General features: G+C 59.4%; 1 protein-coding gene across 3 annotated transcripts in view; it reads left to right on the forward strand.

Moving 5' to 3' along the window:
* LOC102451490 (ras GTPase-activating protein 4-like) overlaps window positions 1–22,547 on the forward strand; it is a 48,949-nt gene that overhangs the window by 20,402 nt on the left and 6,000 nt on the right. For 2 of the 3 annotated variants that reach the window (XM_075904970.1, XM_075904968.1), the window contains exons 5-16: window positions 1,160–1,289; window positions 7,383–7,464; window positions 8,700–8,831; window positions 10,301–10,392; window positions 10,718–10,835; window positions 12,101–12,257; window positions 14,022–14,086; window positions 14,854–14,966; window positions 16,545–16,737; window positions 19,101–19,238; window positions 19,559–19,703; window positions 20,888–21,048. In XM_075904970.1, the coding sequence (XP_075761085.1) occupies window positions 1,160–1,289; window positions 7,383–7,464; window positions 8,700–8,831; window positions 10,301–10,392; window positions 10,718–10,835; window positions 12,101–12,257; window positions 14,022–14,086; window positions 14,854–14,966; window positions 16,545–16,737; window positions 19,101–19,238; window positions 19,559–19,703; window positions 20,888–21,048 (1,526 nt within the window). The remainder of the gene's footprint in view (window positions 1–1,159; window positions 1,290–7,382; window positions 7,465–8,699; window positions 8,832–10,300; window positions 10,393–10,717; window positions 10,836–12,100; window positions 12,258–14,021; window positions 14,087–14,853; window positions 14,967–16,544; window positions 16,738–19,100; window positions 19,239–19,558; window positions 19,704–20,887; window positions 21,049–22,547) is intronic. The other variant, XM_075904969.1, reaches the window with a different exon arrangement.

Consider the following 22,547-nt stretch of genomic DNA (forward strand, 5'->3'; position numbering starts at 1 on the left):
CTGGGGCCAGGCACCATGGACAGATGGGAGCTGCTGCCAATCCCTCCTAGTGGCCCAGCTGGGAGCGTGGGTGCATCCCCTACAGCACGCCCCAGCCAGTCCTTTAAATTGCCTGCCTGCCTGCCGCAGAGCGGTGTGCCCCGGGAGAGGCGCGAGTTCGTCCTGATAAACCTGCCCACGCTGGGCGCCCAGAGCACTTGCAAATCCTGGAGGAAACCGTCTCCCACCTCCATCAGGGATGAGTCATGCAGGTCTCTGGCAGGCAGCTCACGTCCTCTACTTACTCGGCCCAGCTGAGCCAGCCGCTAGCTGAGGGCAGAGACTGCTGCGTGGGTGGAGGGGGTGGGCGGGGGGAGCTCTGCACTGGCCTCCCCCCTGAATGTGTCTGGGCAGCTGCAGAAGGGAAAGGAGCCGCACTAGGGGAGGGTCTGTCTGGATTTGTGAGGACTCAGGGAGTATCCAGAATTTTAGGCCCCAGAGGGGGGAAAGGATCCAGGAAAAGGGCCCTGTGCCACTCAGCTGTGGGTGGTTGAGGGCAGGGTTGCCTGTAAGCTGAGCGTTTGGGCAGCCGCACAGGAGACAGTCAAATGCCACCCAGCTGATTAGCAGAGTGCCCACAGCTAGGTTTGTGTTTCTGTTGGTGGTGCACATCCACACATGCCTTGGAGCACATAGAAAAATTTATCCCGCACGTGGATGGAAAAAATGCACACATGGATGGAAAAGATCAGAGGGCACTTTGGCTCAGGGGATTGGTAATGGGCTACAGCACCTTTCCCTGCTAGGACACTGGTTTGAACCTGGAAGGAGGCCACCAGTGACTGAAGGCCGTTGCCTTCTGATGGCTGCTTGGCACCCTGGTGTGCAAACAGAGCTGCTGGCCTGGTTCCTATGGGACCGGGTTTGTGTGACCCTGGGCAGGTCACTTAGACTCTCTGGACCTCTGTTCTCCAGCTGTCCCTTGGGGATGACAGCCTGTCCCTGCCTCCCAGGGCATGGGGAGGAGAAATGCACTAAAACTTGGGAAGCGCTTTGAGACTGCCCCCCTGATGGAAAGCGCTATGGAAGAGCGAGGTGGTTGTGTTATCCAGGCTGTGCTATTGGGTAGTACTCCCTAGTAGTTAGTGACAAACTGCATGACAGGATTCTGTCTGCCTAGGTTACAGCGGCTGGCGGAACCTGACGGAAATCGATCCTGATGAGGAGGTGCAGGGGGAAATCCACCTCCAGATTGCGCTCCTGGGCAGCGAGGGGGCGAGGAAGCTGCGCTGCAGGGTGTTTGAAGCCAGGTAAGGGGGTGGAGCAAGCCAGGGGTGGGTCTGCAGGGAGGAAGCTGCTAAGGCACCATTGCTGTCCAAGGAGACTGCTCAGAGGCTGGGAAAGAGGAGCGTTTAAAACCCCAGGGCTGTGCAATGTCCCACAAAGGCCCTGGTCCAGTGCCTGTGGAAGTGAATTGAGGGGAAAGGGTGTCTTTCCACTGACTTGGCCGGAGCCGTAAGGGGGGGGGGGACGGGGTAATAAGCAATATAGCCCAAGTCAGTAGTGTTCTGAGGAAGGCAGTGTGAGCTAGTGGCTGGAATGCTGGCTTGGGATTCAGGAGATTCGGGTTCTAGTCCCACCTTTGCCACGGGCCTGCTGGATGAACTCGAGCAAGTCATTTTCCCTCCCCGTTCCTCAATTTCCCCATCTGTAAAATGGAGCTAATTCTATTGACTGTCTTTGGAAAACATTTTGAGCAGTGCTGGGTATTCTTATTACATAGGGCTTACTTAACCTGTGGCACTCACTGCCACAGTACATCAACTAGGTCAAGAGCTAAACAGGATTTGGAAAAGGACCAGACATTTATTTGGTTATTGATGAAGTTACATTAAAAAGATAAAACCTCTCCTTTGAGGCCTTAGATCAACCGCTAAATACCTGGAGCTGAGATACAACTTCTCCAGATTATTCCACCCTGGGATCTCTTGTCCCTTCCTCGGCTGCCGTCTCCAGGTGGGGATGAGTCCCTGGGCCGGATGGGTCTTGTGTCTGCTCCATCCTGGCCGTCCCCGTGTGTGGCACGTGTGAGGCCTGATCTAGATCCCTGCTGTGGCTGGCAGGCGCCAGACTGAAAAGGCCTTTTTGCTGCCTGTTGCCAACGAGGTTTTTATCGTCCCTGCCAAGCTGAGCTCCCTCCATCGCCCTATTCAATGAGTCCCAAGGCCCCTGCTGCTACGTGGGTGCCACCCCCCGAGATCTGTGAGAAGCGGGGGCCACCGGTGGGCACTTGGTATCTTGTTTTTGCCCTACTGGCTGCCTTGGCTGAAGAATGAGTAAGCGGGGCCCACGGCTGATTGGGGGTGCGCCATAGGGCAGGAAGGAATTATACGGGGCACTCCAAGGGGGGTCACTAGCAGGGAACGTGAGCCCATGGAGGAGGTGGTGGGGCCCTGTGGGTTCAGACACCCTAGAATCAGGCTGGCCAAAGTCCTACCCCCTTTGGTGCTGGGCCGTGCCTGCTCTGCAGGGCTGTTGCGGATTCCCGGTCCCCGGACAGGCCGAGGCGTGGGCAGAGCAGCCCCGCCCGCCTTGGCAAGAGGACCGTCCTGGCTGCAGAGTGAGCCCAGGTGATGGGCTCCAGGCCAGCCTCACCCGGGTGTGAGCAGCCCCATGGAACCGTGGGAGAACATGGCTGCCGCTCTGGGCACGGCAGGAATTGTGGGTGGGCCACCGGCCCTTGAGTGGCTAAGCCAGCGGCCTCGCCGCAAAGTGGGGGGGTTACCGGCCTGAGTGAAGATTGACCCCGTCTTGAAGCCACATCCCCTGCTCACCTGGCTAGCCTGGGCTGGCACCACTGGCCTCGGGCAAGGGGGTTTGGGTGGGCGGCTGAGGGGTAAGAGCCTAGGTGGTCTGGGCGCGGGGGAGGGAGCAGATAGTGAGAGCGTTTGGGGACTGGAAAATGCAGGGCCAAATCCTTCCCGCCGAGTGACCCAAAGCCGGACTTCTCCTTCCTATTTCAGCCTGTGTGTAACCATGTCCTCCTCTGGGGCCTGCGCCCAGGCCTGGGAGTTGAGGGCCCTGGGTGGCCCGAGCTGGCTTCCTCTCTGGCCCTGAATGTGCCCCTGCAGAGCCAGGAGGATGGGGCCTGTGGCTGGCGCCGTGCCGGCAGCATGGGCGGCGGCTGGGTACGTGTCCCAGCATCCCTAGGTGCTCCCTGTCGGGCAGGCTGCCTCCTGGGTCGGGGGGCAGATGGGAAGCGGGTGCTTTGTTTGGGTAGGGTGCCCTTGAGCTGCCTGCCGCTGCCAGCTCCATCAGCCAGGAAGAGTGGGGGGGAGGGGAGGGGAGGAGAGGAGAACCCAGGGAATCTGCTTCCCAAGCCAGACAGCTGCCTGGAGTTCCCTTCCCTGTGAGTCACAGCTCGCCTCAGTTCCCCCTCCCTTCCACTAGGTGCAGGTTGGGGGGGATTCCCTGCACTAGAGCAATGCCCCACAATCTCTAGTGCGGGGGCGGGTAATAAGTGTTGATTGGGTGGGGGAACTCCACCAATTTGGTGGGAGAAGATGTGGGTAGGGGATTGGGGTGTGGGGTCTGGGTGCAGAAGGGAATTTGGGGAAGGGGATTGGGGTGCGGGGAGGGGGTCTGGGTGCAGGAGAGGATTCAGATTTGGAGGAGGGGGTGTAGGTGGGAGTGGGTGCAGGGGTTTGGGTTGTGACCGGGGGAGGGGTTAGGGGGCAGCGTCTGGGAGGGGGGTATGCGTGCAGAAATGAGTGCAGAGGGTTAGGATTGTGAGCGGGTGCAGGGGTGGGGGCAGGGAGGGACTGGAGAGCCAGGTGCAGGCTCTGGCTGGGAGGTACTTACCTAGGAGGCTCCTGGCCAGCAGCCCAGTGGGACCCTCACGCAGGCTCCCTGCCTGCCCCCTCCCCCCATTGAAAGCAGCCGGCTGTGGGAGCTGTGTGCATCTCTGAGCGCCACTGAGACTTGGGGGGCGGGGCTCCGCATGGGCCCAAGCATCTCCGATTGGCCACTGGCCAGCCAATGGGAGCTGTGAGATTGTGCTGGGGGGGGGCGGGGGGACGGACAGTGTGCGAAACCTCTTCTCCCCAGCACGTGGCGCACAGAGAGCACGTGGCCCCTGCAGCTGGCAGCTTTGACTAGTGTGTGGGAGCTGGTCTGAGGCTCCCACTGGGCTGCCATCCGGATTCTGCACGTGGGCCATATTTTGCCCATCCCTGCTCTAATTGCAGGTAGTCCGGTGGCCAGGAGCCTTCTCCAAGGGCGACGCAGGGAGGGCTCCAGCAGGATGCCTTCCGGAGAGAGTGGGACGCAACTCTGGGTCTTTTGGTGACCCTGGTTTTATTGTATTAGGCTTAATTATTTTCCCTGTCTGCTTACCACCTCTCCCCTCCATCACTTCCTCCCTCGCCTCTCCCTGCTCCCCCGGGACACGCCAGGTGCCGGCCACAGCCTGTGAGTCCCATGAGACCGACGAACCCCTTTGTGACTCGCTCTGGCTGCCTCGGTGTGTGGTTTTGCTCACAGAAGCCTGGCAGCAGAGGGTGGCGTTTCCCAGCTAGCAGTCAGTGACTCACCCTGCACGCTGATGGAGCCCGGCGCACGGCTCCGGCCTGCCCTGTGCATTTGGGAAAGGGAGCCGTTGAAACGCATCCGCCTCTTTAGTTCCCGAATTCAAGAGGGTGGTGCTGGGGTGTCTGGATATTTTTAGCCTCTGTCCCCCACGATGTAAACTGGTGTCCCTCCGCTCTTTCTGGGGAGCTTGGCTGAGTGGATTGAGCTCTGAGACTCCAGCCCAGATGAGTCAGAGAGCAGGCAGCACGGAAATGCGTCTTCCCCACTAGCCTCTTTGTACCTGCCAATTCTCTAAGGCAAATAACAACCCAGCATCCTGCAGACACCGGCCTGGACCCCTGCGTGCATCAACCCCCATTCAAAGCGCTGCCGCCCAGAGATCTCTGCCATTTGAATTCTGAGCAGTGGGGTCGGCCGAGCTCTGCCTTGTTAATAAAGGATAGTGTAGGGGGTTGTCAGTGCTTTGACGCAGCCAGGGACGTGTGCAGGACTCAGGGAACAACGTGGCGCGTGGGAGGCCGGGAGAACGGGGCTGTAATGAGATGAACATGAAGGAGATGTCACAGCGGGGGGTCGCGCACACACGCCGTGCTCTGCCATTAAGACTTTGCTTTTGTTCTTTCTTGGCCTGCCGCCGCTTTATTTTGAAGCCATCCCGGCTAAAAATACACGGGTGCACTCTGCCTGTGGGAGGCTGCAAAGCCTTTTGTGCCCGGTTTGTCAGCACCCCGCAACGCGAACTGTGCCATGGAAAACCTACGGCCGTGGAGCCAATCTGCTGGACTAGTTTAAAGCAGATGGGAATTGCCTTGTTAAAGAGGGCAATAAACCGGGGAGGTTGTCTTCTCCAAACCGAAAAGATACAAATGTGAAAATAACATGTCTGGCTACAGAGAGCTTTAGTGGGAACAGGGCTTGAACTTTAACAGGGTAAGAAATGACTTGAGGGGGGGAATAAAAGCAGTTGAGGGGGTGTCTTCATAGATGAGAAGGCCAGAATGCCTGTACGTAGAAATGTTTCCTCCTCCAGTTCCACTGCAAATTCTTCTGATCTGTTTCATGCCTTCAGCTAACACATCAGGGTAAGCAGCTGGGCTGAGTCAGTAGAGACAAAGCACAGATGCAGCTAGTGAAGGGTTTGCCTTTAGGGAGGATGTCTCCAGCCGGAGATCAAACCAAGCTACGGGAAGCCAGGAGAGCGAGAAAACTGCCGGATGCCTGGAGTTGAACAAGTTCCTGAAAATGTTAGAATCCTAGAACTGGAAGGGACCTCGAGAGATCATCAAATCCAGTCCCCTGCCCTCACAGCAGGACTATTGTTGTGATGTTATCTAATGTGGCCTTGTCTGGTTCCACTTGGTCACGGTGTGCTGGAAAGGAGAGAGCGGAAGTAGAGGGGGCCAGAGACTGGCAACAAGAATGCTTAGCGAGCTGGAAAAAGGAGAGAGAGGGGAGGATCGCTGACGTGCGAGAGGCAACGCACTGAAATACATATAGTTGACCTGCGGAACTCATTGCCACAGGATGTCAGGGAGGCCAAGAGCTTAGGAGGACAGTGAAAAGGATCAGGTGTACAAATGAATAATGAGGCAGCTTGGGGTTACAACACTGAGGCTGAAAAAAGAAAAGGTGGGGTGGGGGGGAAGCAGGAAGGAATATAAACTCTCGTTCTTCCAGGCATCAGCTAGTGTTAGAAAGTGATTCCTCGGTAGCAGATGGTGCTGGCTGCTGCAAGAGATGGGCTATTGGACGAGGTGGACTGCTTGGTCTGATCAGTTCCCATGAGCCTGCAGTGCCCTTCCCAAAGGAACTTCTCTCCCGTCTGCCCCCCAGCACCACTGAGCACTCATACAAAGGAGAGAGACACTGAGCTGGTGTTAACCCTTGTTGAGATGGCGCCCCGGGAAACCGCACCTGTACCCCACCCAGACCTCTGATGTGTATGGGAGCTTGGTGGAGGTAGTGGGCAGCCCTTCTCTCCTCGGCCTGCCTGGGGCACATGGCAGATCCCTCCTTCCATAACTCCCCAGCCGTCCCATCACCATTCCTGCCGGTGACAAATGTGCGGCTTGTTCCTTCCTTCCCCTGCAGATGGGCCTCTGTCCTCCGGGCCTGGAGGCATGCAGCAGCCAGCAGGGGGAGGGAACGTGCATTGAAAAACTGCTTGGGCTAAGGGGCAGGTTCCTTTATGGGGCGCACAGTGGACTGGCCCCCGCTCGGTTCAACTTGCAGTAGGAAAAAGCCAGGGTCTTGCAGGTTCTCCCAAAGCTGCCGGCAGCCACGCCGCGGCAGAGCTGTGCAAATAGCGGATGGGATTAGTTTGGAGGCAGTTCCAAACAGCCCCGTTTCTGGGTTGATCTAAACCATTTTTTCAAATTTCCAACACAAAACACTTCTCAATTTTGTTGTTGAGTTTAAAAATTTTTTTTTGTTTACATTGAGAACATGAGGCCGTCTCTGCAAACGTAGGGCCTGGTACTCTGCCCTGCAGCTTGCATGGCTGCTACCCATTGGCATGGGTTTGCTGCTGCTTTGCCCTGGGGCAGATGCCCAGGTAAGAGGCGGAGCCGCAGCGAATCAAAGCTGGGAGGAATCGGGTGCTAGGCTTTTACGTTCCCCCCACCATGTGAGTAATCTGAGGGAGTCTGGATGAACCCACTCTGCACCACGTTTGGTTCGGGGCTCATGCTGACTGGCAAAATGCTCTCAGCTGACCCAAGTCTGCTTTGTGCACCGACACGTTTCCGCTGGAAAATGCGGCCAGCTCTAGTTGGCAGTGCTCTTGTGCCAAGAGATTCCTCCTCCCTCCACAGGGATTTGGCTCGGAAAGACCGGAACGGCGCCTCGGATCCCTTCGTCAGAGTTCGCTACAAAGGCAAGACCCAGGAGAGCTCGGTGAGTTGGGAGAGCAGGTCGGGGGGTGGATCCCGTTGTGGGCAGAGGCGGCAGGTGTGTGGAGTGTCTGGTGATGCTCAGAGTGGAGCCAAGTCCCTCCCCACACACACCTGCCTTGTGTGTACGTGGAAGGGTGTGGGGGGGGTGAGGACTCTGGCTCTGGGAGTGGCTGGGGTGTGCAGGCTCTAGGGTATGGATGAAGGGTTTGGGGGTGGGAGGGGATTGGGGCTGGGACAGATGGGGTGCAAGATGAGGGGTTTGGGGTGTGGGAGGGTCTGGGGCTAGGGCCCATATCCCCCCTTCTCCCTTCCTCTCCTGCTAATGGTTGTGTGTGTGATCTAACCATGCAGTAGCGCCTGAGAATCAAAGCCCTGAATTCTCAGTAATGCTAAGGCCCCGTTCTACCAGTCTCTCTTCCCGGTTAGGCCTGGCCATGGGCTCAGATGTAAATACGTGTGCACGTTAGTGCTCTTTGCACTGCCAGAGCCATTAGCAAGGCCTTCATGTAAGGAGGAATCCGGGTCTCGGAAGTGAAACTGATCAGCCAGAAAAGATAGACGTGACATTGACAAGTGTGTTTCCATTGTCCAAAGGGCGAAAGGAAAACTTACAACAGGCAGAGTGACCAATCAAACAAGATTAGGGATGTAAAGGGTTAACCAGTAACCACTGCCTTACCGGCATGCTTACCAGGGAACCGGTTAACCAGTGGCCAACCGGAGCAGCCCAGCACCTGCCGTGTGGCGGTTTTACGTCCCTCGCCCACATTTCATGGGGACTTTTGTCTGTGCCGCTGCTTTTTATGCCTGGCTGCACCAAACCCCTCTGCGCTCACCACTGCTCAGCACCGGCACACGAGGTCGTCTCTGAAAATGCAGAGCCAGGTGCTCTCTGCCCTGCGCTGTGCACGGTCGCTCGTGCTACGCCAAGGGCGCGTGAGGTGCTTCCCATCAGCACAGGTTTGCATCCGCTCTGCACTGGTGCCGATGGCCAGGCAAGGTGCCGAGCTGCAGCGGATTGGGTCAAGAATCAAGGCTGGGAGGAATCGGACGTTCAGCTTTCAAATTCCCCGCATGTGGGGAACTTAAGGGCTGTTAGGGACACAGGGAAGAACTTTGAAAACCTGTGATTGTTCCCTTCCATCTGTGGGGCGACGTGGCGAGACGCTGTTCCCCAGTGGCTCGGAGCCCACCGGGGAGTGTGACGAAAGCTGTGCTGCTTTGCCTTTCCCGAAGGTGGTCAAGAAATCCTGCTACCCCCGCTGGAATGAGACCTTCGAGTTTGAGCTGGACGAATCGGCCACCGAGAAGCTCTGCATCGAGGTGTGGGACTGGGACCTCGTGAGCAGGAATGACTTCCTGGGGAAGGTGAGGGGCGAGGGCGCTTAATTGGGGTTCGTAGTAAATAAGCTTCATGGGTCAGAAACTTCGGGATCCGGTTCCATCAGCTGCCTCTATTGCCTTGGCGAGCCGTGTCCCTGCCCCCTGCCTCAGTTTCCCCTATCTCTGACATGAAGGAAGGATGGGCCAGTGGGCAGGGCACTAGTGTAGGACTCAGGAGGCCTGGATTCAGTTCCCCAGCTCTGCCACGACCTTCCTGAATGTCCTGGAGCAAGTCCTGTAGCTTCTTTGTGCCTCATCTAGGCGGGGGGGTGGCAGCAGTGCCCTGCCTCGCAAGGGAGTTGGGAGGCTAAATGCATTGAAGGCAGCGAGGGGCTCAGACGTGACGGTGGTAGGATGGAACATAGCGAGAATCAGGTGCTCAGGTAGAAGTGCCCCCGTCAGGCTGCAATAATTCTCCCTCCCTCTGTAATGTGATGACATCCCCTTGGGGCGGGTGGGGGGGTTCGGATGGACGTGCCTGGTTCTGGGTTTCGAGTCAGGCTCCAATCCCGGCCCAGCCTTGGGTTCAAGATTAAGGCTTGGCACAGGGGGGCACTTCCCACCTTTGCCACAACCGTCCGGTGGGACTTTGGGGGCAGGTCCCCCGAGCTCTCTGAGTCTGCACTCCCCACCTGTGAGCTCCTTTCTCCCAGCCCGTGACCCGTAAACTGCTTGGGGGAGGGCAGCACCTCGCACCACGGGGGCCCTGCTCTCAGTATTGTAACCGTGCAGCTGGCAATGAGTGTGAACCATGGTGAGAGAACACCCCCCAGGAGTGATTTGATTGTGAAAGTGCCCTGTGGTCACCAGGTCAGGAGTAGGAATGTGAAATATCGGTGAATGGAACTGTTGAGTAACCTCGTGAATTCTTGTCGGTTACTCGGCTGTTCTATAGTCCCCACGGGCAGAGCCGGCAGCCAGTGCGTTCCGACCCCACTCCCGAGGAGCCCCCTGCCACTCCACGCAGCTGCCACTGTATCAGAGGCAGCAGCGCAGGGTACCACGGGGGAGCTGGTCCACAAGAGGAGCCAGCTTAAAAGCCAGCTCCCCTTACAGACCGGCTGCCTGTCGCCCTGTGCTGCTGCCTCAGATACAGAGACAGGAGCGCGGGGTGGCAGCAGCCCCCAGCTGGGGAGGGAGCTGAGCTCCTGGATCTGGTGTGAGCTAAAACTGAGCCGGGCTGCCTGCCCACCGAGCTCTAATACACTTTAAATGCAGAGCCGCAGTAGGGGTAGGTCCCAGACCCTTCACAAGCCGGGACTGAGCCAGGCTGCTGGCCAACCTGTTAAAAATGTACTGGCGGGGGGAGGAGGGGAATGCGTGTAGGTCTGTAGCCTTAACCTATAAGCTTTTGTGTATCGTTTAATCGATGATACTATTACCTCCCTAGTCAGGAGAGGGTTGGTTTGCTTGGGGTCAGTGTTCTCATCTTCTCCTCCTGCCTTCCTCCCCAGGTGGTGTTTAATATCCAGGGGTCACAGAATGTTCAGCAGGAGGAAGGGTGGTTCAGGCTGCGGCCAGATAAATCCAAGCCTGGCGTGGATGAGTGAGTCTGTCATTCTCCAGTTACGTTCTCGTGCCGGGAAATGCGGCGAGCACGCTGCGCTCTGCCGGTGACTCAGCAGGGGGTGCTCTCCTTCCTCCGCTTTCCTCTTTTTCCCCACTCTCTCCAGGGCTCACAGGGGTGCAGGGCGGGCGCCACGGTAGGGGCTACTCTCCCCTCCGCGGGCGTCGTTCCGTGCCAGCCCTTCCGAAAGTTGGCCCTACTGCGAGGGCGCCTGACCGCTCACCACAATCGTGCGGGGGCCCTCGTGGGTCCTGGCACCCCCAGCATCTCACCACTCTCTGGTTCTGTGCTCCGTCCCTTCCAGAGGCAACCTGGGTGCCCTGCAGCTTCAGGTGCGGCTTCGGGATGAGTCGGTGCTGCCAGGCAGCTACTACCAGCCTCTCGTCCAGCTGCTGTGCCAGGAAGTGAAAGCGGGGCCCAAGGTGAGTTGGCGGCGCTGCACCAGCCCAGGCAGGGCACACCTGGGGGGCTGCTCAGCTGGGCACGTGGCTAATATTTCCCCTCCCCCGTTCCGAACAGGCATTCGCAGAGCACAGGCAACGGGGTGCAGGGAGGGCCCCCCCCCCGAGGGACATTAGCAATTAAAATGTTGGTGGGGGCGCAGGGTGCCGCCCAAATGCTACCACAAGTCGGTGACGCCGCAGAGCCTTGACTTTGAAGGCCACCGTGGTCGTTTTCATACAGGCCGTAAAGGGACACAACCATTCCGGCGTGGAGCCCCGTAGCCAGTGGTTGAAGCCGAGAACTGTCCGCACTGGGCGCAACGCCCCCAAGGGAGGGAGAATCTACCACCTCCCTCGGGAAACTGGCTCCCGCCCAAGCACACGCACAGGCACCTTTTCAAAAGCAAATCCGAGGTAGATTAAACTCTGAGGGTATGTGCACACTCCCCCTGCCAACGGGCCAATCCGAGCTTGGGGGCGGGGGACGGGGGGCACATGAAGCTTCTTCCGCCCTGTGAGGAGCGCGTGCCGCTTTTAGCAGGGCGGAGGAAACTTTGTGAGCCCCCCAGCCCCCAAGCGCTCTGATGGGCCTGGGGGCCGGGGAGCGGCAGGGCCTCCGCAGGCTGGATCAACCCTCTAGGCAGGCCGGATCTGGCTTGGGGAGGCTCTTCTGCCCAAATTAGGCGTCCCTGTTGATGGCCTGAAATAAGCGGCTCATCTCAGCCCATTATCATCAGAGATCTGTTCCTGACCCCCATCGGTTCCTCTCCTGCCCCAGTGAACATGCCAGGCATAGCCCTGCTAGAGTAATTAACAATCCTCTGTATTACAGTAGCACCGGGGGCCCCTGTTCGTGCTAGCAGCAATGGCCCCAGCCACAAGCAGCCTACGGGCTTGGTGAGGCAGCCTGGGGGCAGCTAGTATAAGCCCCACTGCGTGTGGTCTCGGTCTCTGTCCAGTGGCTGGCCCACATACAGGAGTAGCAGGCCACTGCCGCCGGTAGCTGAGGACGTTACTCCTGTCACCCCGAGGCAGGCGCTTGGAGTTTTACCGCTGGTGATACAGGGCGTCTGACCCGGCAGGCGGGGTTGGTTACCTCGGCTCTGCCAATGCCCATGCTGTGCCCGCTTGGCAGACAACGGCTTTCTCCAGAGCTGCCAGCCCCCAAGAAAGCCCACCAGAGTCCAGAGCGCCCCAACCTCGTCCTGGCTGCTCCCACTCACCGCGGCTCCCCCTTCTCCCAGCAGGACGGGAAGTTTCCTTTAATCACCCTGATCGACGAAACCACGACAGCAGAGTGCAGGCAGGAAGTGGCCATCAACCTCGTCAAGCTCTTCGTGGGCCAAGGCCTGGCCAAAGAGTTCCTGGATCTTCTCTTCCGGCTGGAGTTGGATAAAACAGGTGAGGAGTGAGGCCGTGGGGAGGGTCCTGTGTTGCTAGCGGTGAGCCACTCTAGTAGGCAGGGCACTGGCCTGGGGTCCAGCAGCCTTGAGTTCTGGTCCTGTCTCTGCTGGCTGGCCTTGGGCAAGTCACTTCCCCGCCTCTTTGTGCCTCAGTTTCCCCTCCTCTTTGTGCCTCAGTTTCCCCACCTGTAAAGTGGGACGATGCGACTGAGCTTTGGAACGTGGTGACGAAAGGGGCTAGATTAGAGGCAGGGGGTGTAATGGGGATGTGAAACTAACCGGACTTGGCAAGCCATGTCCCTGAGTCATTTCAGTGTTTTCACGCACGGTGACTCAGTTAAACAGCACGAGTGTTTCTAGGTCAGGGGCAGACTGTTGCATGCGTCCGGCATAGACCAGCTGCCCCAAAGCCAGATGATCCATGCCATGAGCCCTGTTCTCTTGCTCACACTGCAGTAAACCAGGGTCCTGCCTCCGCTCTCACAGTGCCCTCCCTGCAGGATGGCTTGTTTACCTGCGGAGGTGTATGTAAGTCGGGAATATAAAGAGCGCCCCCTACTGGCAAATAAAGCAAATGGGCCATTGCTCACAGCGCTTTGGGGCTGCCCAGCGCTGGAGAAGCGTAACTACGCTGCGAGGAAGGCGAATCCGTCCAAAGGCGTCTTTGGCTCCCAATGCTGGAGAATCGCAGCACCCCCCCATCCTGAATGGCTTCATCCTCCCACCAGCCCTGGGGGACAGGAAAGGGACGTTCTCCTCCCCTTGTGCCAATGGGGAATCTGGGCCTAGAGAGGTTGTGACTTGCCCCGGGTAGTGGAGGAAGCTGTGGCAGAGCAAAGGACCTGAACCCAGGTCTCTCTCACGTGGGGCTGCCTCCCTAACCGCTGCACCGTCCTTCCTCTCAGAGTTCTCAGACTGTTTTTGCCCTTCCCCCGATCAGCCCCTTCATCTTTCACAAACAGTGACATCTGAGTCAGGCTGTCACACCCACAGTGTCCCTGCAGGGCGGGCGACTCGGGGCCTGATCTGTAGGAGTTGGGTCTGTCTGCCTCCAAACAGCTGATCACGCACAGAGCCCACGGACGAGGGGCTGGCTGGCTCCCGAGTCTGGTAATGACACTGAACCCTAAATGAGGCCAATCCCCCTGAACCTGGTTGCCCCCCTCCCGTGGGGGTGTTCCGATCTGGCGCCAGGCCTCGAGGGCGGTCTCTTCCCATAGGGGCAGGGGCTACAGTCTGCTGGCCAGGTTGGAACTACTCAAAGGGCGGAGTCTCAGGTCCGCAGGACCGTGTGTGGGTCCAAGTATCCGAGTGGGGCTGATCACCGGAAGGCCCCCGGAGGGTGGGCTCATCTCCGTGTCTGAGCCTTAACATTAGTGGGAATGAGGTATCGGGACTCCCCAAGTGGCTTGGGCGTCTCCATGGACAAGTCCTCGATGCGTATGCGAGCCCTCTCTGTTCCCGCTGGGCCTGCCCGGCAGGGCTGGGAATGCCCGGAGACCTCCCTGCTGTCCTGGGAATGCGCCCAAACTGCAACAGGAATGAGGAGATAATTAGCGGAGGGACTGGAATTTTTCCCAGCCCCCCCCCACCCCCAAGAGTCTGATATGCGCTCCAGAGCGAGGCTTTGGGACGTTTGTAGCTAAGCGAGGTCTGATTGGCCGGGGAGCGTGCTATACGTGCCAGGCTAATTCTGCCCCCGGTGACCAAACCGGGACAGCAGCTCGTCCGGTCTCTCACGGGTGATGCTCTCGTTTTCCAGATGAGCCAAACACGTTGTTCCGGAGCAACTCCCTGGCCTCGAAGTCGATGGAGTCCTTCCTGAAGGTGCTGCCCCGGGCCCAGCCGCTGCGTGGTGCACCCCTGGGGGTGTTTTCAGGCTGGTAGGACCCACAGACGCCAGGGAGGGAGCTGCCCTCCTGGATGGTTGAGTCTGGCCGCCTCCAGTCGCAGGCCTGGGAACCCCCTCCTCGGCGCAGAGCCGGGTCGGAACCGAAGCCCTGTGGCTGTGGGGAGAGTGTAACTTGGCAGCCCCTTATCTCTGTTAGGGGCCAGAGATCTCGGCTGGGATCCCTCTCTAAACGCTAGGCCCCCGTCTCCGGAACAGAGCAGGTTGCCCCGTGCCATGAGACTTTCACTGGGAGAGATCTGGGTACCTGCACACTGAGACCAGCCCACGCCCTGCGGCCTGTGAACCAGGGCTGGGGAACCCTCAGGCCCAGGGGCCACATGGCTGCCTGGATCCGGCCCCCAAGGCATCCCCCAGCATTAGGGAGCCTATGCTGGCGCTCCAGCCCCTCCGCCAACTCCCTGTGGAGCTGGAGCACGCACAACCTACTAGCCTGGTCCCCCTCAGCTCTGGTGCGTAAGGGGGTTGTGGGGAGTGTCTTTCTGCTTCTTAGTCAGGGCCCACGTCAGTGAGGGTGGGGGGGGGTTGCTTCTCACTCGTGCGCGGCCCCTGGCTGATGTTTCTGTGGGTCCGCGGCCCCCGGCCCAAGAAAGGTTCCACGTCCCTGCTGTGACCGCGAAGTGGGCAGGGAGGGAGAGCCAGCGTGTGAGCCTGGCAGTCCGAGCTGTGCGCTGCCCCTCGCCAGGTGGCCGGGATGCAGTACCTGCACGGCGTGCTGGGGCCGACGGTGAACCGCGTCTTCGATGAGAAGAAGTATGTCGAGCTGGATCCCAGCAAAGTGGAGATCAAAGATGTCGGGTAAGAGGCAGCCCCTGGGCGGGGGACGAGATCATCTGAAATGAGAGCATCTGAAACCAAGCGCCACCTGCTGGCTCCGACGCCGAGGAAGGTGGAGCTGATATAGGCTGCTGGCCTGGCTCCAGCGAGGTGCCAGCCACCCTGTGCCGAGTCCCTGCCGCTGGAGCTGACCGTGCTCTCGGCGTGTAGGGGCTGCGTGAGGCTGCGCGCTCCTGTCCCCGGGCGGTAACTCCCTTGCAGACCTGACACCAGTGAGATCAGGCCCATGGTCTTGAAGAGCCGGACGTGGGGCACGTCGACGCAGCAAAGCCCCGTGGCAGCAAGGCTGAGCCCGGGTCTGCTGCCTGGGGCTCGCGGGGCTAAAAGGAGCAGTGTAGACATTAGACCAGGGGCCGAGACCCTCCCCCTTGCCGGGTTTCAGAGCCCAGGCGCCCGCCGGAACATGGACCCGGCTCGTGTTAGCCCCACAGCTGCCCCGGGATCTGCAATTCGCTGCCACCACGGGTGGCCCTAAGGGGCTGTGAGACATCGCTCGGTGGAGGCCAGTGGATCTACACCAGGGTGGGCAATAATTTTTGCCTTGGGGCCACCCCAGAAGGGGTGGGACCTAAACAGGAAGGGGTGGGGCTACCCCATCCCCAGACCATGATTGGTTTGGGTGTGGGGGATCCCCTTTGCCCCCCCTCCCACTAGGCACCCATGCCCTGGAAGAGGCTTGACTCATTCCTCCACCCCCAGGCCAAGCAGGGCCTGGGGGTGGGGAAAGCCTCCTCCTGCCTTGTGAGGTGCCCGGGCTCCTCGCAGGGCCGGGGCAGGGTGAAGGAAGCATCATGCAGCTTCCCCTCCCCCAGGTCGTGATTGGACTGGGGCAGGGGAGCACGAGAAGCCTCCTCCACTCCCCCTCCCCCCGGCCCTGCAAGCAGCGCGGGGCGCTTCAAAGCTGCTCGCAGGGCGGGGACAGAGCAGAGAAGGCTTCGGGTGCTCCCCCGCCCCCAGGCTGTAATTGGCCTGAGGGCAGGGAGCAGCAGGGCCTCCGCAGGCCAGATCCACCTACTTGGTGGCCCTTTTGCCCACCCCGATCTACATGGACTGACTCCAGCTGCGGCTTAGGCCCTAGCCCCGCAGTGTGGATTATGAACCTGCCTCAGTTTCCCCCTTGCACCGAGCGCTCTCCTAAAGCCACCGATTCCCTCTTCTTGGGGCCCCTGGGTCGGGCCAGTAAAGGAACCATAGGGTGAATGAGCAGCCCAACCTGGACATCCGGCTTCTACTCCTCAGTCTCAGGCCAGTCTCTGAACAGCCATACGTCGGGGAGGGGGTGTCAGCTGAAAGGCGCTGACTCACCAGGCCGTGCTCCAGCTAGTTCAGCATTCTGCATCCTGTGCTGGCGGGGCAGAGCAGCGTCCTTCCTGACCCAAGCCAGTGGCCCATGTGTCTCCTGAAGCCTGTGGGTTGGCAGCGCTGTCCCCCCCCCCCCCCCCCGGCTGCAGGGCTGCCGAGATGCCCCCTGCCCATGCACACACGGCCTCCCCCCCCCCCATGGGTGCCCCGACTGTGCCTGCATGGCTCACCCGGCAGGTGCTCGGGGCTACATCGCATCCAGACAGAGAGTGAGGTGATCCAGCAAAGCAGCCAGCACCTCCAGTCCTACCTGACCGACCTGCTCATCGCCATTGCCAAGTCGGTGAGGACGTGTCCTGCCACCATCCGTGCCACCTTCCGCCAGCTCTTCAAGCGGGTCGAGGAGCACTTCCCAGAGGACAAACACAAGGTGGGCTGCCGGGCCCGCCCCGTTCCTTTGTCACTGGTGCCTGTGATAACTGGGGCTCCCGCTGAGGTCACTCGGGGCACCCCCAAGAGAGGGGACGGCCAGTTCCTGAATTGCCCTAAATCTTGGCCAACTGATGCTCCCACTTCATGTGTCTGCTGCAGCCCACCCCCGCTGATGGACTGGTTAGTCTGTAAGGTGCCACAGAGTTCCTCATTTTTTTACATTCGAGATGGAGATCTTGTTGTTGGGGGCGGATCTTTTCAGATCGGTCCGGAAATAAGTCGCTGTCTGTTGTAAGGGAACCGGGATCTCCTGGGATCTCCCCCTCTATGGTTGGCAGCGTTCCCCTGAGCATCCCAGCAGATCTGAGGTGAAAAGGGATCCCGTCCAAAGGGACTTTATTCCTCTGCAGCAGCCCCTTGGCCTGGGAGCACACAGCAGGCTTCTGCGGTAGCCTGTGTCTCCCAGACAGCCTGGCAATTGACACAAGGTAATTTCTCCATCCAAATAGTTTGCCACGACCTTCCAAGAGCCAGCTACACAATAGGGATGTAATCGTGTAGAGTCGGTTAATCAATAAGCAAAATCTTGTAGGTTAATGCTATAGACTATGTGCATTCCCCCTTGCCAGTACGTTTTTTAGCAGGCTGGCCAGCAGTCCAGCTCAGTCCTGGCTCACGCCAGGTCTGAGACCTACACCTCCTGCGGCTCTGCATTTAAAGTGTATTAGGAGCCAGGCGGGCAGGCAGACCAGCTGCAGACCAGCTCCCACCTGGCACCCCATGCTGCTGCCTCTTGATACAGCATCTACCGGCCCCGCCCTCGGGGCCTATAGACTAACCAGTAAGAATAGTCGACTAACCAATAAGAATTGATGAGGTTACTCGACTATTCAATTAACTGATATTTAACATCCCTGCTACACAGTAATCCTCATAAATATTCATGTTCCCTTCTGGTCTGGAATCCAGGCTCTAGTGGCAGACAAGGGTCACATCTGAAGACCTGAGCAAACTCAACTTCCAACCCTGCCCCTTCTGCTGAAGGCCCCACCCCTCACAGGGGGGCCCTCCAAACAATGAGGAGGGGAGCGGGTAGGTGTGAGCTCACCCCAGCCTTCCCAACCCCAGGGCATGGTGGGGAGGGGGAAAGGGCACGGCCCCAGCCTTCCCAGCCCCCTTTTTTGGCCACGTGCCCCATTAATCCACTGTCTGACATTTCAATCTGGTAACACCCAGCGGGAAGCCAGCAGAGCAGATGTGGGGATGACCCCTGCCAGAGGAATGCCTCTCTGGGGTGGACCCAGCTGTCCATGCTGGGGCTGGTTTCCAGCAGGCATTGGCTATGAGGCAGCAGAACGGCTTAACCCACCAGGCAGCAGCTGCCCAGAGCCTGCTGCTCCTGCCCAGCAGTGACGGGACAGGGAAGCCCTCTTCGATTCCTGAATGAAAGAGGCCCCCATGCAGAACCTGCTGGGGGCGGGGCGTTTCAGGGAGCAGCACTGTGGCTCAGCAGGGGGTGCTCTTCCCTCTGGGCCATTAACCAAGCAACAGCAGCCTGCAGGGCTGGCCGGAAATTGTTTGTGACGGAAGCGCAACACATTTTTTTTCGCAGGAAACACCATGGAGAATCTCGAAAAATGGAACCACTTACACCAAAATACCTGTTTGGAATAGCCTGTCCTGGTGCCTTATGGGAATTGTAGCGTGGTTCTCATATCCCATTCTTCTTGGCTGGTCTCACTGGCTGGACTACATCTCCCATGATGCACCAAGGCCAGGGAATCCATGCTGATCAGTGGGCATACTGTGGTGCATCATGGGAGATGTAGTCCAAACAGGGAGCTGGGCCAATAAAGGAGGAGAGTACAAGGCACTGAACTACAGCTCCCATGAGATACCATGGCAGCAAACTGCAACAGGCCCATTTTCAAATTTTCACTGAAATGTCAAAAGAAAATTGAGATAAAAATTATTTTTTCCACCCACTTTCATCTGAATTTTCTGTGGGAAGAAACTGCATTTTCCAACTTACCTGATTTCCAGCCTGGAGTATGTCTCCCTGAATCCCCCTTTGCAGTTTCAGTTGAATGCAGCCTTCTTCCCTGACCATTGGGTGCCCTGCCAGACATATTTGTCCCACCCCAGAGGTGGCCGCATTGCAGTGGCGGAAGTATACGCTGTGTAATCACTAAAGCGCTTTGTGACGTTTCTGGACCGAGGAGGTCAAGGGGCCTGGTTCTGACTGGGTTTACACAGGTGTGAGCTGACAGACCCATACCTCCCCCCCAGGAAGCTTCGGTTGCTGCTCTTGGTATTTAATGAGCATTTCCTTCTCCGTCTCCCTGCCTTCTCCTCCTGCAGAACGTGAAGTTCATTGCCGTCACCAGCTTCCTTTGCCTCCGTTTCTTCTCCCCTGCCATCATGTCCCCCAAGCTCTTCCACCTGCGGGAGAAGCATGCGGACGCCCGCACCAGTCGGACCCTGCTGCTCCTTGCCAAGGTAAGCCCCATGCTGCCCCACACGGTGCCCCATTGGTGGTGGTGCGTGTGTGGGGGGGGGTGATCTGTGTCCATAAGGGACCCTGCCAGCACTTCCCAATGCAGCGTTTCCCATCAGCCAAGCTGAGGGGCTGGTAGGGGCACAGGCAACATCCCTCAAATCCTGTTGCTGCTGGAGGCCAGGCCGCCCTCCTGTATTGGAGCTCCTGTTGGGTGGGAGGCAGCAGCGGGGTCGGCCAGCCTTTGCTCAAGACCAGGAGGTGGCCCCCCCGGCTGCTGTTGGGCCCTATGCGTTGACCCTTCCCTCTCGCTGGGTGCCAGGCTATCCAGACCGTGGGGAACATGGACGCCGCGGCGAGCCGGGCCAAGGAAGGCTGGATGGCCCCTCTGCAGCCTACCCTCCAGCAAGGCATCTCCCAGCTGAAGGAGTTCATCACGAAGCTCATTGACATAGAGGAGAAAGAAGGTGAATGGAGCCTTCCTGCGGCTGGCTTGAGGCGGGGCTTGGGGCTGAATCCTCATCTGAAAGCATCGGGGCTTCTGGCCCCCAGGGAGGACGCTGGGCCTCTTAGTAGCCTTGAGGGAGAGGGCCGAGTAGATCAGGCCGGGATCAGTGAAATAGCCTGTGTCACAGGGACCCGAATTCCTGCTCCGTGGTTCAGCGAGGACGCTCGCTTTTAGGCTTTGGACCCCAGCCATCCCCTTTCTTGAGTGGAGACCCCCACGTCATGCCCATGTCCCTGGGGTTTCCCAGGTTGCACAGTCCCTGCCTAGGCTATGATAACCCCAGCAAGCCAGGATGTCTCCAAGGCCAGTGTCTGCTCTTGGCTTCCCTGCTGGGGGCTAGGACAGGAGAATTTCCCACCCTGATCAGGGACCGCACAGCCCTTTCTAAGCAAGCAGTGTCCTGTGGCAGAAGGCGTTCAAACCCGACCCAACTTGCATGCTAACACGCTTACCAGAGATGTCCCCCCAGCTCCAGCTAGGGCTCTGGCAGGTGACCAGTCCTCAGTTCGGCACATCCCACTTCTCTCTGCTCACAAGCTCATGTCAGGCGCTGCTCAAACACATGCCTCGGTGAACCTTTCTGGTGTGCAGCTTGGGCCTTGATCCTGGCCTCATGGAAGAATGAGCCACAATAAGTGTGGCTCCCGAAGGTTGGGGCTTTGCATCGCCGGAGGGTGGGGGTATGCTGACCTCCTGCCCCCCTCCCGTCCCCTCCGAGATTCCCTGCACAACCCTCCACTATTTGTCCCTCAAGTTCGTTCTTCCCTGGCCTGTTTCAAACTCTCCCGCAGTGCCCAGACCACTGGCCAGAGTTCACGCTGGTGCAGTCTCCCCAGGGAGGTATGTACAGTCCAGCAGGGATACACACGTTTTGCATTTATAGTACCAGGGACTCCTAAGCTATGTAACCATCCTTGAAGAAGGTTTTCCGGAGACAGCTGGGATGTTGCCTCCCAGCCTGCCAGCAGTGCGCTCCAGCGGGCAAGGCCCGGCCTAGGGCAGGAGACCCGAGTGCTCATCCCAGCTGTGCCGTGGGCCCACAGGACTAGCCTTGGCTCAGTGCTTGGAGGGGCTGGGAGGCTGTAGCTGCCTGGGTGCTAAGCAGCAGCTGTCTGGTTCTGAGGGTGGCCCTGTTGCTTGCAGAGGTGGACCTGCTAAAGGCACAGACGCTGATTGTAAAGGAGGGGCCTTTGTTCATCCACAAGACCAAAGGCAAAGGGCCGCTCCTGTCATCCTCGTTTAAGAAACTCTACTTCTCCTTAACGAGCGAGGCCCTCAGCTTTGCCAAGACGCCCAACTCCAAGGTACGGGGATGCATCCTGCTACTAATGGGGCGGTTTGCAGGCAGTCCCCTGAGGGGCCCGGCTCAGGAAGTTGCCTGTTGGGCCTGCAGCCAGCCAGTTTTCCCCCTAAGATTTTCCATCTGTGAGCAGAGGGAGTTTAGTCTTGGGCACCCATATGGAGGGCCTGGGTGCTTGTGAGGATGGTTGGCACCAGTGATGCTGTTCCCCGAGAGATACTCCCAGCACAGAGACTACCCCCCCCACCCAGCCCGGCCCCTCTTGCTGGGACCCTGAGCCCTGCTCCCAAGGAACCCCCCCGCCCCATGGGCAAAAGATGAGACCTGTCCCTCCCGCTCCCCCTCAAGCACTACTCCTGGGGCAGCCTGTGTGCAGGCTGGGGGCTGTTGCAGGCTGCTCCCCATGGGGCTGGCTGCGAGTCCCCACATGGAGCAGAAGGAAGCTGCTACCAGCCCCCAGGGTTTACAGGGAGTGGGAGGCTGGGGGTGGGGTAGTGGGGATATGCGGTGGTGGGCGGCAGAGGAATGAAGAGGGCAGGGGGCTCTGAGAGCCAGAGGGCAGTGGGGGGGGGGGGAGATGGGTGTGGGAGTGCGGAACAAGGATGCAGGGGGCCCCGGCCCCAGCCAGGGTCAGGCCCTGGCGCAGATCGTGTGGTGCTCTCGGGGCCAGGGACGCAGCCGAGCTCCAGCTCTGGTAGCTGCCCACCACTTGGCCTGCCCCAGGAACAGCCGGGAAGCCACCATGTGGCCCTGGCCCCAGCTCCAGCCCTGGAGCGTCGGGGACAGCAGAGAGCTGCCCGGCTGAGCCCACACTCCCCCACCCCCAGCTACCCTTGCCCTGGCACTCTGCTGAGGAGGCGGGCGGGACTAAAACTCTCTCTGTGCGCCCCCGAGGGGGAACTTCGCCCACAGCTCGGGTTGGGCTGCGCTGGCCACGGATGAGAAGTGGCTGTGGGGTCCCGGGGGGGGAGGCTCGTCTCTGCCTGGGCCAGGTGGACAGTCGGAAGCTGCTTCCCTGCTCAGCCCCTCCCAGCCTCTGCCACCACTGCTCCAGCAGCACAGTGAGCCCGGGAGCTGCGCTCTAGGGGATCCCCAGGGCAGGCTGGGGGTGTTTCCCTTGCACCTGGCGGCTGCGGGGGGTTCACATCACGCGGCACAGTCTCCGCTGCGTGCCCACCAGGGGGATTGTCTCGCTCTGGTGGAAATAGGTCAGGGGTGGGCAATAATTTTTGAAGTGGCCCTGGGCCATCCCTGAAGGGGTGGGGCCTTAGGTGAAGGGCAGGGCCAGGACACTTCCCTGCTCTCCCGGTCAGGGGGGTGGAGGAGCACGTGAAGTCTTTGCCGCTGCATCCCCACTAGCTGTTCTGAACAGCTGGCACTTCCCTCTTGGTGCCCGGCCGGAGGAGACAGGCCCCAATCAGGGCCTGGGGGTGGGAGCGTGCGAAGTCTCTTGCTCCCTGCCCCCATCCCGCCAGGGGCGTAGCACTTAGTCAGGTTCATTCT

This window comes from Pelodiscus sinensis, chromosome 21 (genome assembly GCF_049634645.1).
Source record: "Pelodiscus sinensis isolate JC-2024 chromosome 21, ASM4963464v1, whole genome shotgun sequence".
NCBI lineage: Eukaryota > Metazoa > Chordata > Testudines > Trionychidae > Pelodiscus > Pelodiscus sinensis.